The sequence below is a fragment of the Triticum aestivum genome, chromosome 7D, assembly GCF_018294505.1.
Source record: "Triticum aestivum cultivar Chinese Spring chromosome 7D, IWGSC CS RefSeq v2.1, whole genome shotgun sequence".
NCBI classification, from domain to species: domain Eukaryota; kingdom Viridiplantae; phylum Streptophyta; class Magnoliopsida; order Poales; family Poaceae; genus Triticum; species Triticum aestivum.
The window spans coordinates 23,791,104-23,811,708 of NC_057814.1; the positions used below are offsets into that span (position 1 = coordinate 23,791,104).

The window sequence follows — 20,605 nt, forward strand, 5'->3', positions numbered from 1 at the left end:
TACATCGCAGGAAATCAATATCAGACGGAGTCCAAATGCAACAAAACTTCGCGGAGATTTTTTATGGACCAGAAGACACATATTGGGCCCTGGCTGCGCCTGGGGGGGTGCTCTGAGGAGAGCACAACCCACCAGGGTGCGCCAGGAGGCCCAGGCGCGCCCTGGTGGGTTGTGCCCACCTTGGGTGCCCCCCGGACCACCTCTTTGCTCTATAAATACCCCAATAGTCCCAAAACCCTAGGGGAGTCGACGAAATATTGACCCAGCCGCCGCAGAGTCCAGAACCACCAGATCCAATCTAGACACCATCTCGGATGGGGTTCACCACCTCCATTGGTGCCTATCCGATGATGCGTGAGTAGTTCTTTGTAGACCTTCGGGTCCGTAGCTAGATAGCTTTCTCTCTCTCGCTGAATTCTCAATACAATGGTCTCTTCGAGATACATATGATGTAACTCTTTTTGCGGTGTGTTTGTTGGGATCTGATGAACTTTGAGTTTATGATCAGTTATATCTTTTTATATCCATGAAAGTTATTTGAGTTTCTTTGATCTCTTATATGCATGATCTCTTATCACTAGTAGAAAAACGGACTAATGTGAAGCACATTAGTACCGGTTTGTAACAAAACGGGCACTAATGTGTCCATTAGTGCCGGTTCGAACGGCTAGGCGGGCGGAGCTAATTAGTACCGGTTCGTTGCGAACCTTTAGTACCGGTTCGGGGCACGAACCGGTACAAAAGAGGATGTGGCACGTCGTGGTCCGGCTGGGGCCCCACCAACGCCTTTAGTACTGGTTCCTACCACAAACTGGTAATAGAGGTTTGTAGTTGCAGTTGTTTTTTAGTCCCGCCTCGCTCGGCTAACAGGGGTTTTACCACCTTAAATATGTTACTTCTCAAACTATCATAAGCACTTGGTCTTCATTGAACTATATGTGTAGAATTTGTGCCCGCAATATGAGTCTTCACCGATTTCTAAACCGTTGAGGATTCATATTGACAATTCAGATTGTACACTAAAAGATCATTGATGATCAATGTATTTTTGATGTATATTTTTACATGTTTACACCCTCACTCTGTCCTCTCAAACTCCGGACTTTCTTTGCGTTCAGCAGGCACCATTCAAAGCCACGTCATCAACTTTCAACCCTTTCTGACATAATTTGCTATTTTTAATGCATTTACTGATTTGTTTTGATCTAAATGGCCCTGAAATTGAAAAGCACTACAAATGAACTCTGAAAAGGTTGAAACTTGGCATGGTACCATCAATTCACCCGCATAGCATGTGCAAAAAAGTAGAGAGGGTCACGGCAAAAACTGGATGCACTTCGTGTACAAACTGGACAATCTCTTTCGAAGTATCAGGGTTTCGGACGAAAACTCATCTGTTACACCGGCAATTTAAAATTTTAATACCTTATTACAACTCCGGACTTTTTTTGCGTTTAGCAGGCGCCATTCAAAGCCACGTCATCAACTTTCAACCCTTTCTGACATCATTTGCTATTTTTAATGCATTTACTGATTTGTTTTCATCTAAATGGCCCTGAAATTGAAAAACACTACAAATGAACTCTGAAAAGGTTGAAACTTGGCATGGTATCATCATTTCACCCGCATAGCTTGCGCAAAAAAGTAGAGAGGGTCACGCCAAAAACTGGATGCACTTCGTGTACAAACTGGACAATCTCCTTCGAAGTATCAGGGTTTCGGACGAAAACTCATCTGTTACACCGGCAATTCAAAATTTTAATAACTTATTACAACTCCGGACTTTTTTTGCGTTCAGCATGCGCCATTCAAAGCCACGTGATCAACTTCCAACCCTTTCTGACATAATTTGCTATTTTTAATGCATTTACTGATTTGTTTTGAGCTAAATGGACCTGAAATTGAAAAGCACTACAAATGAACTTTGAAAAGGTTGAAACTTGGCATGGTATCATCATTTCACCCGCATAACATGTGCAAAAAAGTAAAAAGGGTCGCGGCAAAAATTGGATGCACTTCGTGTACAAACTAGACAATCTCTTTCGAAGTAACAGGGTTTCGGACGACAACTCATCTGTTACACCGGCAATTCAAAATTTTAATAACTTATTACAACTCTGGACTTTTTTTGCGTTCAGCAGGCGCCATTCAAAGTCATGTCATCAACTTTCAACCCTTTCTGACATAATTTGCTATTTTTAATGCATTTACTGATTTGTTTTGAGCTAAATTGCCCTGAAATTGAAAAGCACTACAAATGAACTCTGAAAGGTTGAAACTTGGCATGGTATCATCATTTCACCCGCATAGCATGTGCAAAAAAAGTAGAGAGGGTCACGGCAAAAACTGGATGTACTTCGTGTACAAACTGGACAATCTCTTTCGAAGTATCAGGGTTTCGGACGAAAACTCATATGTTACACCGGCAATTCAAAATTTTAATAACTTATTACAACTCCGGACCTTTCTTGCGTCCAGCAGGCACCATTCAAAGCCACGTCATCAACTTTCAACCCTTTTTGACATGATTTGCTATTTTTAATGCATTTATTGATTTGTTTTGATCTAAATGGCCCTGAAATTGAAAAGCACAACAAATGAACTCTGAAAAGATTGAAACTTGGCATGGTATCATCATTTCACCCGCATAGCATGTGCAAAAAAGTAGAGAGGGTCACGGCAAAAACTGGATGCACTTCGTGTACAAACTGGACAATCTCTTTCGAAGTATCAGGGTTTCAGACGAAAACTCATCTGTTACACCGGCAATTCAAAATTTTAATAACTTATTACAACTCCGGACTTTTTTTGTGTTGAGCAGGCACCATTCAAAGCCACGTCATCAACTTTCAACCCTTTCTGACATAATTTTCTATTTTTAATGCATTTACTGATTTGTTTTGATCTAAATGGCCTGAAATTGAAAAGCACTACAAATGAACTTTGAAAAGGTTGAAACTTGGCATGGTATCATCATTTCACCCGCATAGCATGCGCAAAAAAGTAGAGAGGGTCACGGCAAAAACTGTATGCACTTCGTGTACAAACTGGACAATCTCTTTCGAAGTATCAGGGTTTCGGACGAAAACCCATCTGTTACACCGGCAATTCAAAATTTTAATAACTTATTACAACTCCGGACATTTTTTGCGTTCAGCGGGCGCCATTCAAAGCCATGTCATCAACTTTCAACCCTTTCTAACATAATTTGCTATTTTTAATGCATTTACTGATTTGTTTTGACCTAAGTGGCCCAGAAATTGAAAAGCACTACAAATGAACTGTGAAAAGATTGAAACTTGGCATGGTATCATCGTTTCACCCGCATAGCATGTGCAAAAAAGTAGAGAGGGTCACGGCAAAAACTGATGCACTTCGTTATACAAACTGGACAATCTCTTTCACAATAAATAGAAGAAAATACATAAAGCAGAAAAGAAAAAAACTATATAAAACACTACTCAGAAATAAATAGAAGAAAATAAATAAAGCAGAAAAGAAAAAAACTATATAAAAAATTACTCAGAAATAAATAGAAGAAAATAAATAATGCAGAAAAGAAAAAAATTATATAAAAAATTATTGGGGCGCTGCCCAGTGGGCCTGCCAGACCTTGGGTGTGGAAATTCACGCCCAGAAGGGCCAGCGGGCTCACAGGGCAGCGCGCCATAGTTAGGCCCAGAAGCCTGCTTTATAGAGGAGTTCGAAGGAGCAGCCGCGACTGGGTTTATAAACCAGTGCAGCTGCCCTTCGCCCGGCGAGGTGGGACTAAACTTTGCGCTCCTCGCCTGGCAGCGCACCCCCTTTAGTACCGGGTCGGGGCACCAACCGGTACTAAAGAGGTTGCTTTAGTACCGGCTGGAGCGACCACCCGGTACTAGAGGTCTGCCCTTCCCGCCGCTTGGCCTGGCCAAAACAAGCCTTCAGTACCGGTTGGTGGGTCCAACCGGTACTAAAGGTGCCTCCTATATAAGAAACACTTCGAAAAAATTCAGTTTTTCATCTCCCATTTCACTCTGCCACCGCGCCCAGCCGTCCCGCGTCGTCGCCGCCCCCGTCCCGCGCGTCGTCACCGCCCCCGTCGCGCCGTCCCCGTCGTCACCGTCCCCGTCGTCCCCGTCCCCGTCACTCCGCCACCCGTACGTCGCCGTCCCCGTCGCCGTCCCCTCGCCTCGCTCTCGCCGCCGTCGCCTTGGATCATCCTCGCCTCGCCGTCGCCGTCGCCTCGATATCGCCCGCGCGCGCTGTGAGCGCCCCTCCCCCAGCCTCGATCTCCTCCCTCCACCGCGTGCCGCCTCCGGCGCCGGCCGCGCGCGCGCACACACACTACACGCGCACACGCACACAACTTTTCTGTTTTTAGTTTTTAGTTTTTTTAGTTTTTTCTGTTTTTCATACAAAGTTTTAGGTGAATTAATTAATTAGATTAGATTAATGTCAAATAGTATATAGACATGTTAGTTATAATATAATGTCAAAGGTTTTTTTGTTTTTATACAAATGTTATGAATTTTAGTATTAGAAATTTTAGAAATGTTAGTTTTAGCTAGATGAATTAGATTAATTTCAAATTGTTAGACGATGATCGATGTTTTTTTAGTTTCTTATAATTTTAGTTATAGAAATTTAGAATTTGTATATAAGATATCACAATCCAATAATTTAAAAAATGTTACATTTGCATATAGTTTTTGTTTTCGACGATGCCCGGCCAGCATCCTCGCCGTCGACCCGTTCGCGACGAGACCCATGTCCGGGACTGGGCTCCGCCGGGCTGGCACTAGGAGGTGCTACCTTCAGGGGCGCGCCACTTGGTGAGGAACCCGGCCCCGGGTCCCGTCGTCGACCCTGATCTCCTTTGGTGGCGTTCGCGTGGGCCACATTCGGTGCAGAGGGAGCCGGCCCCGCCGGAGGTGGTGCGTCGCTGTGTCAGGGAGGAGGATGAGCATGCCCGTCTCTACATGGCTGCTATGGACGTCAGGTTCTCCAATACCTGGCAGGTTCATTGGGCAGATGACCGGAGATATGATCCTGTGATGGTTCCTTCTCTTTGGGTGTCCACTGCCCGCGCCTCAGGAACCGCGAGTGGCCTAGATTCTTCTATAGTATTCGATCTTTATTAGCTAGCTAGCTAGTGATGTATTCGATATATAATATTCGAGACGATGTATTCGAGATTATATATATTATTAGAGATGATGTATTCGAGATTATATATTATTCGAGACGATGTATTCGAGATTATATATTATTCGAGACGATGTATTCGAGATTATATATTATTCGAGACGATGCATATTATGTACTATGATTCAGTTTTTCCTTATTGATTGCATCCATGCATTGTAATTTGAATACTAAATTGTTTTATATTTCTTCTGGATTAGTTAAATAAAAGCTATGGCGGACAATACCGGCAGAGAGGGAGAAGAGACCCTGTTCGAGATCATACGCAGCCCTCGCGGGCCAGATGATCAGAATGAAGACTACGACGGCTCCGAATATCTGAACAATACCGGGGAGGGTGATGATATGATATTCGATCGCGACGACCGAATTGATGAAGTCATGAACTATGATTATGATTATGATGACGCCGACAATGTTGATCTTGAAATAATAGAGACCGGCGAGGTATATTTATATAAGCAGGCATCTGCTGATCATCACATGTTTTAATTGATTTGAAGATATATTAATGAATCGATCTTTCTTCTTTCAGCCCTCCGGATCGAGCAAATCTGCTTCTACAAGCAGCAGGACAGTGCGAGACCCGTGCAAAAAGTTGAAGGAGGGAGTCAAGTACAACATCGATGCCAACATCGATGGCGAACCACTAGCGCCTAAGAACATTGCGAACAAGTTCGTTCGTCAGTGCGGAGTTCTTATGAAGGACCAACTCCCGATCTCCATTAAAGAATGGAAAGAGCCAGCAAAGAAACGTCCAGATGTTACTTGGGTCGACGACAGAGCAAAAAAAGCTTTGGGAATCTCTCATGGAACATTTCACCCTACCAGATCATTTCACTGATGGAGATGTGCAGAAAGTCAAGGACGCAGCTCTTAAGAAGATGGCAATTGCATTCAACACCCACAAGAAAACTGTATGGGCCAACTACGTCGAAGGAGGAAAGAAGACTCCAGAATTCAAGGGAACACTGGAGAAGCAAAGAGAACACTGGCCTGCTTTCGTGAAATTCAAGGAATCAGAATTATCTAAGGAACGATCGAGAAAAAACAAGGCCAATGCCGCAAAAAAGAATCAGTTCCATAGGCTGGGGCCAGGTGGCTACGCGGTGGCAATGCCTAAGTGGGATAAGTCTGAGAAAGAGATGCTGGATGCAGAGGTCACTCCAGTTACTAGGAGCTGGCCCCCAGGTGCAGAACTTGGTTCTATGCGCATGGGGGGGCGTTGGACCCGAAGACAGGCCTGGTTTCGAAGAAGGCAAGTCTAAAAGGAGCCGAAGATAAGTTACTTGAAGCAATAGAAGATGCTCGAAAGGGGGTGTTCACGCCCAACAGAGAGAACGACGAGCTTACGCGCGCCCTGGGAAATCCTGAACACCCGGGAAGAACACGAGGCAAGGGCGTTGTTCCGTGGTATGAGGGCTTTTCGGAATGGAACGCCGACTACAGAAGCCGTGCAAGAAGGAAGATGGAGGAGGAGAAGAAGAGGAAGCTGGAGGAGGAGCAGAGGAAGCAGGAAGCAGAACGCCTTCAAGGCCTAGAATCAGCGCACGCGGACTTGGCACTCAAATTCCAGCGGCAGCAGCAGCAGATCGACTCACTTAGCCAGGAAAGGGGGTCTCAGCAGCGGCAACAGCTAGCGGATGATCCAGCATTGGATAGCACCGTCCCATCCATGCCGAGAAGCAGCGTTGGTTCCGCCCCGGGCGATGCACTGCTGGATAGATACCCTATGGATGACATCATGGAGAGCACTAACTGTGAGCTACACTTCAAAATGAAGAACATATCCATGAAGGTGGCGGACGCCGTTGCTTATACAAATCCCCCCGAAGCAACCTTCCATTGCAACCCGATTCCAGCCGGCTATGCTCGTGTCGTGGTTGATGAGGTGGTGGACCAATATTCGGGGCTAGAGCTTGACATTCCTGGAGGTGACGAGGAGCACACACTGGGAGAGACCATACATCGTATCATCCTATGGAGAAAGGATTGCATCACCTTTCGAAGGCCACCGACACCTCCTCCTGCTTCAAGTCCGGCACAGCAGCAGGCCACTCCTCCTCCTCCAAGTCCGGCACAGCAGCAGGCCACTCCTCCTGCTTCAAGTCCAGCACAGCGTGAGGCCACTCCTCCTGCTTCAAGTCCGACACCGCGTGAGGCCACTCCTCCTGCTTCATGTCTGGCACAGCATCATGCCACTCCTCCTGCTCCAACTAAGTCACGTCAGCCGCCTCCGTCTCCTCAGCAATCGGGGAAGAGAGCCGCCGCAGCTATGGTGTGTAGCGGTACGAGTCGAGGTAGTACAGGAGGTACAGGCGGAGGCAAGCGATATAAATATGGTCCAAGCCTCGCTCCTCTTCCTCAGAGGCCTTACGACATGACCAAGGAGCAAAACGCAGCCATAGTAAAGGCCCAAGTGGACGCCCATTTTGGAACGAAAGCGGCACCGCCGCCAAGGGAGAAAGTGCCTGAGGAAAAGATTGACCACTTTATTCATATGGGTAGACCACCAGCTCCCAAGCATGTTGACTCGGACTATGAGCGCCAAATCAGGAAGGCACATCGAGCACGAGTACAGAAGGAGCCGAGCTCGAGCCAAGCCAAGCAGCTGGCAAAAACTGCGGGAAAACTGTTCCCCAGCTGGGAGAACAGGCGGCGCAATCGATCCCCCCCCCGCTTGTTGTGCCAACAACACATAAGAGTACCGGCGCCCTATATATATGTGGGCAAAACCGTTCCCCAGCTGGGCAATCTGGTAATAACCGAGGAGCATATAATGCAGGCTGAAATGCTCGGTATGACTGTTGGACAACTCCTCGAGATCGAGCCTATGTCTCCGCTTAGAGAGGAGGAAATAAAACGGAAATATGTCTGCAGCGAACCTTTGGTCGAGCCTGAGGAGGTCAAGAACCTCCCAACGAGAATGTATGAATTGCATCAATGGTACATGGAAATTTGCAAGACCCACAATCTACAGTCCCTCATGGTGAAAGTCAAGGAAGAGGATTACTTCCATAAGCTAGCTCTGTCTATTGAGTATACAGAACTGTTTCAGTTATTCAATTATGACGCACTCGACAAATCTATCGTCAGTTGCTATTGTCTGTAAGTGATTTCTTTCTGTAATTTAAGTCTCAAGCTAGCTGTAGTGCTCTCGTTGATCATTACCTGTAATTATCCTCACTATATTCTTTTCTGTGGTATTATGCAGGATGAAGATGTCCGAAATGAGAAAAGCTGGACGCTATGGCATTGGGTTCATTGACCCAAATACCATTAATGAAGAGACATGGTCATATGAATATTATAAACAAGAAGTAGAGAATAACATGCTAGAGTTCTTGAAGCGCCTCAATACCAATGCAGATATACTACTTCCTTACAACTTCTAGTGAGTCACACTGTCTTGTACTACAAATTCTGTTTTTGTTACTAGCTAGATGTTAATAAGTGTATAGGGTTTAGGGTTAGTTGATGAGTGTTATGCACATGCCCGCTTAATTTATACATGCAAACGTGCGCATGCAGGTACCACTGGATCTTGGTAGACATTAAAGTTAAAGAAGGAAAAGTTGAAGTACTGGACTCACTGCTTAAAAAACCTAAAGAGTACTCAATCGTGAAGGGGATAGTCAACAGGTAATTTCAATCATTATATATATATGTCCTGATATCAACTAATTAATAACTCATTTATTCATTTTCTTTGCCGGCGGGCCGGCAGGGCTTGGCAAAAGTTCATCAAAGACGTTCCAGGCCCGTTCACAGAAAATCTGTATTGGTGTCGACCCACGGTAATTAATTAAGTAGTACTAGATAGCTAGCTACCATGCAATCTCTTTAATTCTAGTTTCAATACCATTAATTGTCATGCTTGATTAATTATTATCTGATTGAACTCTATTCTGGTACAGGCCATGAAGCAGGAGCCGGGGAATGATTTATGTGCATACTACGTTTGCGAGAATATTCGCATGATGACGTCCGAAAGGAGAACATCTGATAGACAACTATGGGTACGTTTGCCAGAACACTATACACAATTTTTACATCATTATCGATATCTAGTCACACAACTAATACATGCATATTGATCTCCTTCTTAACAGTTCAATGAAGTGCGGCAGAAGCTCCTACTAATGGATCGCGTACGAGCAATTGCAGAGGAAATAGCAGGATTTTTGCTCGACCAGGTGATAGATCCTAGAGGAGAATTCCATTACCCGCTACCGCAGTAATGCCTCCATGTAGGAGAAATTGTATATACCAAATTGTGTGTGTGTGTGTATATATATATATATATATATATATATATATATATATATATACATGTGTATGTGTGAATATGGTGGTGCGAGACATTCGATGATATATATATATATATATATATATATATATATATATATATATATATATATATATATATATATATATATATATATGATCGGTTCTACGAGAAATTCTATTTATGCATAACGTGTACAATATGTAGTATCGTAAAATACCAGCAAACGAAAAAGAATTAAATAGAAAACACAAAATTAAAGGAAAAAGAAACCTTCAACCCAAAACCCCCTAACCTTTTAGTACCGGTTGATGTTACCAACCGGTACTAAAGGTCTCCCCGCCCCCGGCGCCGGCTCGTGCCACGTGGTGGCCCTTTAGCGGCGGTTCGTGCATAACCGGTACTAAAGGGGGGGACCTTTAGTCCCCATCCTTTAGTGCCGGTTGCAGAACCGGCACTAAAGGCCCTTACGAACCGGTGTTGTAGCCCGGTTCTGCACTAGTGTATAGCCTCGTATTTCTTCTCTGATATTTGAGTTTTGTTTGGCCAACTTGATGTATTTATCTTGCAATGGGAAAAGGTGCTTTGTAGTGGGTTCGATCTTACGGTGCTTGATCCCAGTGACAGAAGGGGAACCGACACGTATGTATCGTTGCTACTACGGATTAAACGATGGGGTCTATCTCTACATAGATAGATCTTGTCTACATCATGTCATCGTTCTTATTGCATTACTCTGTTTCTCCATGAACTTAATACACTAGATGCATGCTGGATAGCGGTCGATGTGTGGAGTAATGGTAGTAGATGCAAACAGGAGTCGGTCTACTAATCTTGGACGTGATGCCTATATAATGATCATTGCCTGGACATCGTCATGATTACTTGAAGTTCTATCAATTGCCCAACAGTAATTTGTTCACTCACCGTTTGCTATTTTTCTCGAGAGAAGCCACTAGTGAAACCTACGGCCCCCGGGTCTCTTTCTCATATATTTGCCTTTGTGATCAACTTTTACTTTGCATTTATTTTCAGATCTATTAAACCAAAAATACAAAAATACCTTGCTGCAATTATTCTTATTTATTTTATTTGGTGTTCGATCTATCAATCTACTATAATTTATCTCATGTCCGTTTGCCTATCTTGAGGCGGCGTACCCGGAAGGGATTGACAACCCCTTTAAAACGTTGGGTTGCGAGGATTTGTTATCTGTGTGCAGGGGCTGTTTACGTTGTGTTGCTTGGTTCTCCTACTGGTTCGATAACCTTGGTTTCATATTTGAGGTAAATACCTACCGCCACTGTGCTGCATCATCTCTTCCTCTTTGGGAAAATACCGACGTAGCTTCAAGCGACATCAGTGGCACATGAAATCATACCGGGTAGCGGCATGGAGAATCATTAGGATGTCCTTGTGGCATGCCTATGCCTTGCACAGACGAGGAAGGGGCATGCCCTGCCACCAGGTTACCAAAAGTACCTCGGTATCATTCCTGATGCAACCGTTCAAATCCTCGGAAAATCGTATGATGCTAGAATTGCTCGGGGTCTGAGACTGTGTCATCACAGGGCCTCTATAGGGTGTGGTAAAAGTTTGGACGCGTTTCGAGTAAGCCTCCCCTGAGGCCGCTTGTAAACCACACCATCTCCGAGCTAGTATCTGGGTATCGAGAGGGAACGTGTCCGGTTTGTGCAGGAAGTGCTGGTCCTGTTGCTCCGTTGTCCTCGAAACTTCTCGTGCTCAAAGAGGGGCCAACCGCATGGCACGTGCCACGGCCTCGCATTTTTCGGGGACGCGCACAATATTCAAGAAATTTATTGCTCTGCTAGGGTTTCATCGCCGGGAATTGCAGATCATCAAGGTGGCACATGAAATCATGCTGGGTAATGCCATGGGGAATCATTTGTGATGTCCTCGTGGCATGCCTACGCCTTGAGTGGATGAGGGAGGAGTGTCATTTCCAAGTACGCTCTCGATATATTTATCCTTTACTGAGCGTGACTTTCGAAAAAGGTGTAAAACCTAGATCTAGGTCTCTTACCTTTACCGAGAGCGGCACCGACAGACTCTCGGTAAAGGTCGGCGAACACTTAACCCCCCATGCGGTCTCTTCTCTCTCTCACTTCTCTCTCTTTCTCACCGCGCCCCCACACCCCACCGCCCCCCGCCCTGGCCGGCGCCCTCCGTACTGGGCCCCCCCGACCCCGCCGGCACCACCTTCGCCTCTCGGTGAGCTTCATCCCCCTCCCCGATCTTGTATTTATGCAAGAGTGTATGTATGGATGCATGGATTTTTATATGGATGCAAGGATTGATGGATGCATGGATGCATGGATGTATGAATGTATATATGTATGTATTAATGCATGGATTGATGCATGAACTTTTTTTGTAGTAAATTTTGTTGTAGTTTTTGTTATGTAGCAATATATAGATTTATGGATGCAAAGAAGTATGGATGAATGTAGATAATTGTTAATTTTTTTGTATAAATAATTGTGGATGCATGTAATAGTTCTTGTTGTTTGTATGGATGCTATGGAGGTCACCCCGATTGTTGTCGTAGGGGGTCGATGAGAGTTGTTTCTGGAGGAAGAAAATCGACTTTTGACGATGACGGTCAATCTGGGCGAGTTCGTTTTGTGATATACATTTGTCACGCACGATGCACTCGCCCAGCTTGACCATCACCGAAAGTCGAAATATCCGTGACATAATGTCCACCATATATACCACCAGCAGAGAGAGTTTCACCATATATACGTGAGAGAGATGAGAGTTGTTATTGGAGGAAGAAAATCGTCTTTTGCCGATGGCGGTCGACTTGGGCAAGTTCGTCATGTGATATACATTTTTCACGCACGATGGACTCGTCCAGCTCGACCATCACCGAAAGTCAAAATATCCGTGAGATAGTGTCCACCATATATACCACCAACAGTGAGAGTTCCATCATATATATGTGAGAGTGATGAGAGTTGTTATTGGAGGAAGAAAATCGTCTTTTGTCGATGGCGGTCGACCTGAGCGAGTTCGTCTTATGATATACGTTTTTCACGCACGGTTGACTCGCCCAGCTCGACCATCAGCGAAAGTCGAAATATCCGTGAGATAGTGTCCATACAAGAACTGTGCCATGACAGTGAGCTCAGATCGGACGATCGGTGGCGCGAGTATGATCGGACGGCTATGCGTGAGTCCATGAGACGGCTCCGGAGGTGACAGTGAGCCCAGATCGGACGATCGATGCGGAGGTGTCCGAGTAGGGTTGGTGCTTGATTTGAGTCCATCACCGAGTCGTGGTTTACTACTCTATCAGCTGCGCTTGATGGATATATATATATGTGTGTACCCACGTCCCCGTGAAAGCCAGAAATCCATTGACTCCGGTGGCGTGGGTGTGGGTGCGTACCAGAGAATCAACGACAAGTCAGGAGATCGCTACCCTGTTTGGATCGGAAGAGAAGAGATGGAGCAGGCTATGCTGGCTAGGGTATTGGCCGTTACTAGCGTTGGTTTGTCGTGGGCAATAGTGTGGAGCCTCTTGTCGCAAGAGCTCAAGCCCTTCTCCACGCCCGCCATCCTCAGGACCTTGGACGCCGGCAGGTTAGATCCGGTCATCGGCCACGACGACGACATCGACCGCATCATCTGCATCCTCTGCCGCCGCACCAAGAACTGCGCCGCCCTCGTCGGCCCCGCCGGCGTCGGCAAGACGGCCATCGTCGAGGGCCTCGCTCGGCGCATCGCTGCTGGGACGGTCCCCGAAGCCCTCGTTGGGGCCCGCGTGGCCGAGCTCGACGTCGGGGCCATGGTCGCGGGAACCCACTGGCGCGGCATGTTCGAGCAGCGCTTGAAGGATGCCATCAAGAAGGCCGAGGATTCCGCCGGCAAGCTCATCCTCTTCATCGACGAGATGCACATGATTGTCGGTGCCGGCGATCATCGTGGCGGCACCGGCGACGCGGCCAACATCCTCAAGCCCGCGTTGGCCCGTGGCCGCATCCGTTGCATAGGCGCCACCACAACCGAAGAGTACCGCAAATACATCCAGAGGGATGCCGCGCTCGAGCGGCGCTTCCAAAGGGTTGACGTCGACGAGCCGACCGTCCAGGCAACCGTTGCCATCCTGCAGGGGCTGAAGCAGCGGTACCAAGACTACCATGGACTAATAATCAGCGACGACGCTCTGGTTGCTGCTGCGCACCTCGCCGGCCATTATATTACAGGTACGTTCATGACAAGATTTGTGCATTTTGTAGGTTTACTTTTGTAGGTTTGTGCATCTTGAAGAAATTGTGGATTTTGTTGTCTTCAGGTCGTCAGTTTCCTGATAAAGCAATTGATCTGATGGACGAGGCATGCACTTCCGTAAGGTTGCATCAACCAAAACAAATTAGAGATAAGAAAACTAGCACTGTAAATGCAGTGCAGGAGCTAACCGTTGGTCCATGTCATATTGCACAGGTAAATTCACATTTCCTTGCCAATAATAGAATCTGTATGAGTAGTCTCCATTTGTTTCAATGTGATGCTCATGCCATGTTCTTTTGTTATATGATGAAGGTTGTGAGCCGATGGACTAAAATTCCGATCACTACACTTGGCCGAGAGGAAGAAAAGTTCAGCCACCTGGTAGACCGATTGCATGAGAGAGTGGTTGGACAGCATGAAGCTATTAATTTGGTTGCGCAAGAAGTGCTACGTTCGAGGGTCGGCTTTGATCAATCTAGCCAACCAATCGGTTCTTTTCTATTTTTGGGGCCGACTGGTGTTGGGAAGACAGAGCTTGCGAAAGCACTTGCCGAGAAGCTGTTTGACAATGAGAAGATGTTGGTCCGCTTTGACATGTCTGAATATGCTGACAGTGGATCTGTATCGCGTCTCATTGGAGGACCTCGAAGGTTTAACTTGTACACTCTTTGCACATGTATTTCTTTCCGAAACTTCCTTCTCATGTCTCACATTTCCATTTGACTTTCTGAAGCTATGAAGAAGACGGACAGCTTACTGATAAAGTAAGGAGCCAACCATATAGTGTTGTTCTTTTTGACGAGGCGGATAAGGCGCATCCCTCGATATTCAAGGTTCTCATTCAACTCCTCGATGATGGCGTGTTGATTGATGGAAAAGGACGGAGCGTATATTTCAAGAATACTATCATCATCATGAGCTCAAATCTAGGAGCAGAGAACCTGTCAGCTGGAATGGCCGCAGAAAACATGGAAACTGCACGGGATCTTCTTATGGAAAAGGTATGTGTATCCCAAACTGTCTCTTTGTAAAGTCCTGTTGGGCACTCTGCTGATCGACATATTTACCTGATCTTGCACAGGTTGAGAAACGCTTTAAGCCTGAATTTATCAACAAACTGAGTGAGACTGTGATATTTGAGCCGCTTTCGCATGACGAACTGAGGGAGATTGTGAAAATCCAGATGAAGAGTGTTGTTGCTATGGCAGCTAACAAGGGCATCTCTTTGTTTGCATCAGATGCTGCCTTGGACGTCATTTGGTCAGAGTTGCACGACATGGTAAGTACATGTTATTCTCGTCACCAAACCAAATCACACTTATTTGCGTAGTCTTTTCTAGTATGTCCTGCTTACGATGAATATACATGGACTATATATTGCAGGTGTATGGTGCAAGGCCTATTAAGAGGTGGATGAAGAAGAATGTGACGAGAGTTCTCGTGGACATGCTTGTCAATGGAGAAGCATGCCAAGGCTCGACCGTCTTCATAGATGCCGCCAATGATAGGAAGGGGCTGAAATACCACGTACTGAAGTAGCAGGAGGTGGCAGATCTACCAGTCGAGGCCAGCTATGATTTTTTTGCCGTGTGCATAGGCATATATAGCGAATATGTATGTTGTTAGTGATTAGTCACCAAGCACTTGTTGTTCGTACTGTATAAGTATTCATTATCTGTAGCAAAATGGTATGTAAAGCTTGCTGGTTTGTGAGAAAATGTTTATTGTTTGCTGAGATTATACTTCCTTGATCGAACCTCTATGACTGACTGCTACTGAGTTTACTAATAAACCTTGGGCCGCTGCTCCCAGTCTTCAGTCTTGAGACTTACTCCAAAATTAAACCCCGCTGCCAAACAGAGACCACGCATGCAGGCAAATATCCGATGATTCAGTTAGACATCGCGGTGTCCATTTTGGCCAGCTCAGTGTGCCGTGTAAAGTGGTCAAATTTCATCTGCACGCCATTGTAAAGTAGCCCCTCTGTCCCGAAATATAAGAGCGTTTTGTAAACTACTACTTGCTTATGATCATACACTAGTGCTAAATTTTGTCGCGTGGTTTGTGATGGTAGGAGTATTTAGTGTTATTGTGATTTTAGTGTAGAATGAACTTTCTGAACTTATTGTTCACTAGGTTTTCTGAACTTTCTGCAACGGCGGCTGTTCTGAATTTTTCCTGAAGGGGCGAGGTGCATGATCTGGTTCCCCAGCAAGAAAGTGATGCTTCATGTTATGTACTCCAGAATGTTCAGTGTGAGGATGTTATCCAGGATGTTGTTGATGATGTTATATGTTCAGTTAATTAAAGTGAATTCAGAGGATGTTGTTCATTTAATCACAGAGGATGTTGTACTCTGTAGTGTAAATGTTCAGAGTAGCTAATTCAGGGTTTCTCTTTTTTTTTTCTGCTCCAGTGTAGAGATGATTCATGTGATTGGAGTACAATGTAGAGATGCAGCGTTTCTGTTTTTTAGGTCAGCATGTTCAGTTAGAGGATGTTGTTGATGATACATTTGGGATGCTCTAGGGCTGCTCTAGTGATGCTCTTTAGTGTGGTGAATGCCTGCTAATCCAAATGAACATTTAGTGGAGTACTGCTTTGTCAGCATGCTTGTGAGTATAGGAGTAGAAGCATATTGGTGTGCCTGCTAATCATATTGGTGTGCATATTGGAATATTACTCCTACATATGTGAGTACTTGTCTGTCTAGTGTAGTGTAGGTTGTGAGTGTTGAATTATAGATGTACTTTGGCTCATATAAGACAATAATTCCTGGTTAATCTCTAAGGTCCGTGTAGGTGTAGGGTAAGTGGTGGAAAGTTTAGTACCATCTTGCTAGTTGAGCAGAGTTGAGACCCCTTTATAAGGGCTGCTCTACCACATGTCATTGAGAGCTTGAGAAGAGGAGTGGTACACGCGCTCCTCCTCCTCCGCCGCCTGCCACAACGTGCACGTGCGTCACGGGTTATGGGAATGAGCTGAGCCAAGATCACACATATGTGCTTATTTTTGCCATTCAGAAATGATTAATTAATCTCGGGTTAATTAATGAGTTGCTAACAGAAGTGCCACTATCCAAGACGTTGGACCATGGACTGTTCGCAGACTCGGTCATGGGCATAAGCACAGGTCCATCTACCCGACAACCTATATAAGGAAGCGTTGGCTGGTGCAGCCAAGACACTCACTCCCTCCTTGCGCAACCCTAGCCGCCATCCACTATTCCTCTCACTTTGCTGCCTCCGGCGATCCCATCCTGACAACCATTTGCACGGTTGGTCGGGGGAGCATGTGCCTCCGGAACCCCGTCCTTCGAGATCCTTCTCGAGAGAAGGGCGATACGGTTTTTGGGGAGCATCTCAGCGCAACTACTCCTGGTCCGTCCTCGTCTCCATCCTCCTTAAGATTATAAAAAAAAAGAGGTGGGTGAATTTTTAGATAGTTGAGCCTTGGATATAAGACCAGAGGAGGACCTTCGTGGGCCTGACCTAGATACGTTGATAATGCACATCCAGAATAGGCTTTCTGGCTCGTTTGACTGCATTAACCCGCTAGGCGGGGTGGCGGTGGCCGAGGCACATGCAGCAACTGGATTGATCTTGGCGGCAGGCGGCTGGCCAATGGGGAAATCTTATCGGGATGAGGAAGTCTCGTGCGAGTGGGCGCTGAACAATCCGTTTTCTTTTTCTTTCAGGGAAGTTATCACACTGATCAACCTTTTAAACCCTAAATCCTTCTTTCGGGGAAGTTATCACACGGATCAACGGGTCCCCACGCCGCCCAAAGCCCGATGCACCGCAGGCAAGGAAATATTCGAGTTTTAAAGGATTGTATATGAGCTTATTTTTAACCTTTTTTATTTCAGTATATGTTTATGTTCACTTTCGTAAATCAGAGATAAAAACCGATGTCTTAGGATGATGCTTTGAAAATGTCGATTAATAATGTCACTGGCATAACTATGATGGACCAGATCGAAAACTCATCGAGTTTTACACAAACAGAAGAGATGCATACAAATAATTTTTCTTCTTTGTATATATGTTGCACATGAATGATGATACAAAATGTGTATTTTTATATATGTTCTTCTAATGTGGATATTGTTGGAAGGGGAGTATGCTCGTGCGTTGCCACATGCTTTTTCCTTCTGATTACATAATATATTCTATTGTACTAGTTTAATTAATCACTAGGAATATATATAGCAAAACTCAAGAGAAAACTATGTCATTGTGTGGGAAGAACTTCAAACAACATAGCCGTGCATTGGGGGCGGCACACCTCTTCTGTTCTGGGGTGCATAAAAGCACGCGCACACGCAGCCCTCTCACATCCCATCCCCTCCCCTGAAATAAATCCTCGCGCTCCTCCTCTCTCCCCCTCCTCTTCTTCCGAACCAACATTTGTATATTTCTATTTGATTGATTATAGGTTTTACTGTGTGTAGGTACTTCAAGTTAAAGAATTGCATTAGTAAAGTTTCTCCATTAATAAGTGTCCAAATAGATTGTCTAAACCTTATGGAGTCCTTATGGATGATGGTGCAAACTTGTTTCAAGCAGATAAATAGAAGTGGGTCAAAAGAGTATCATATTATAAGGGATCACTTGGTGTGAAACTAGGTGTTGGACTCATACATAAATATCATGAGCATGAATGCATTTTTTGGAGGACTGGCGGTTGATCATGTGTGAGTGATGAATCTTTTTCCTGCTAAAAACCTGATGTCGTGATCAATTCATATTATAGCACGTGCTGATCTCCTCCCCCGCGTCCCCCGCGACCCCAGCATCGCCTCTCCCGCCAGGGGGGGGGGCGTAGCCGCGCCGCCGCGGCCCCCTCTCCACCTCGTCCCACCTCCTCGCCGCCGCCTGAGGCAGCCGCCGGGCAAGCCCGGGGCGCCAAGGATGGTGGCGGCGGGGCCTCGGTTGCCCTACTTCTGCATGGGGAACCCCGGATCTGGAGCGGTGGCTCCATTGGCAAGGCACGGTTGGCTAGCAGCCATGCGGGCGGTGGATCTGGTGTCCCGGCGGCGCGGGCGGCTGGATCCGGTGGTCGTTGTTGGTCGGCGGCGGCTTCTACGGCGGCCGGTGCGTGCGATCTGGCGCCTCCCCTCCTCCCCTATTTGGCGTGCGGGCCAGCCTGGTTGGGCCGCGCTTCCTCTTGGTCGCCGGTTCTATACAGGAGGCGCTGCTAGTGGCGGAGATCTAGTTCGGGCGAAATCCCTGGCCGGCCATGACCGGGCGCGCCGTCGGCGACGCCTGAGGGCGTCGTTCCCCTCCTTGGAGGCGTCGGTATGGACTGATCTCCTCACTTCACCTTCCCCTAGGTCTCCCGGGCGAAAGCCCTAACTTTGTTTGGCGGCGGCGGCGCTAACGGCGCCGCTCCCTTCTTGAAGGTGCCGCTTTGGGAACCTTGGGGTTGGGTGGCGCTTGTGGGTGGTGGGTGACGGTGGTGGTGCGGCCCTATCCTAGCATGGATTTACATCCGTTGCTTGGAGATGGACTCGCGTAGGTGGAGGGAGTCGGCTGGCGTCGTGGTGGCGTCAATGGCGGGGGACCCGCCAAGGCTCGCGTAGGTGGAGGCCGTCGTTTGGCGTCGTGGTGGCGTCGATGGCGGAGGACCTACCAAGGTTGTCACCTCAATCTTATCTGAAGATGGGCCAGCGGAAGACGGCGGCGACGACACATGTGAGTGCGTCGGACCGGTTTGAGCCCCGGACCTGGCAGATGGCTCGGTCAGGGCCTCCGGCTTTAGATGTTAGGCTTAGGTGAGAGGTCTGGGTATGTGGCCCAGCTTGCACTCCTTCATCATTCGGATAGGAATAGCGGCAGATGTTGGCAAGATGGCGGATTCAGGCATATTATTGTTCTATTTTGTAAGGTCCTCGAGAATAATTAATAAAATGACCACATGCATCTCCCAGATGTAGAGGCCGGGGGTCATCCTCCTTTTCCAAAAAAAAACTGATGTCGCTTGGAGTAATATATGAGAAGGGTCTGATTGGGTTTTACCATGAGTGCTAAGTATGGATACTTAATTTTATTACGTTATACAAATTACACACATTTTCATTGCCTTGCTTGCTCATGTGCATATCATGGCAGCAAAAACACACTGCGGATTTTGCTTTTACTTTTCCATATTAATACCCAAAAGATGACCCATAACATAAATAGAAAAATAGAAGGGTGGACACATAAGCTCGGGACCTGCTTGTGGCCGCCGCACTCATAGAAGTTGTGGTGTTGCGGTAGGCAGAGGGCTGCATCACCGCGGTGTCGCTCTCGGCTCTGACGATATGCACTCCTTAGCAGGGGAATTGGCCTAGGACGTCGTAGAGGGAGAGGAGGGGGAGGGCGACACCGTGGAGCAAAGGGCACACAATGAAAGCAAGGTGCGGGCTGAATGTCATGGCACCGAGAGGGGGATGCAGTGAGAAGCCATGACGGGGAGAGCAGACGTGGGGAATGATATGTGAGTGTGAGCGTTTTGTCGTGCGATAAGAGAGTGAATTGCTTTTTTTAAGATAAGAAGAAAATGAGCGATCATTTGAAAAAAAATTTAAATAAGAAGAGAATGAGAGGGTGTATTGCGGTCGTTTGATTTTTTTAAAAATAAGAAGAGAATGAGAGGGTGTATTTCTACGGTTCTTTTTCTTTTTGAACGTCGATATTGTTGAAGGGGGTAAATAATTCGTTGAGTTTTCTAAAACAACACAAGTATGCCCATGTGTTGCTACATGCCTTTTTCTGATTTCATATATATTCTACTAGTTTAATTAAGAGAAAAGTATATTTTTCGTCCCTCAACTTTTGATGAAATCTAGATTTAGTCCCTCAACTTTAAAATCGGACAACTTGCAAC

The 20,605-nt window shown here is 46.2% G+C and overlaps 1 protein-coding gene across 1 annotated transcript; it reads left to right on the forward strand.

Moving 5' to 3' along the window:
• Positions 1-12,858: 12,858 nt before the first annotated feature.
• On the forward strand, positions 12,859-15,474 carry LOC123167737 (chaperone protein ClpB1). The gene is made up of 6 exons (XM_044585598.1): positions 12,859-13,707; positions 13,797-13,945; positions 14,045-14,382; positions 14,466-14,733; positions 14,814-15,011; positions 15,116-15,474. Exons 1-6 carry the CDS (start codon positions 12,948-12,950, stop codon positions 15,269-15,271), a joined length of 1,869 nt encoding a protein of 622 aa, XP_044441533.1. The 5' UTR covers positions 12,859-12,947; the 3' UTR covers positions 15,272-15,474.
• Positions 15,475-20,605: the final 5,131 nt, after the last annotated feature.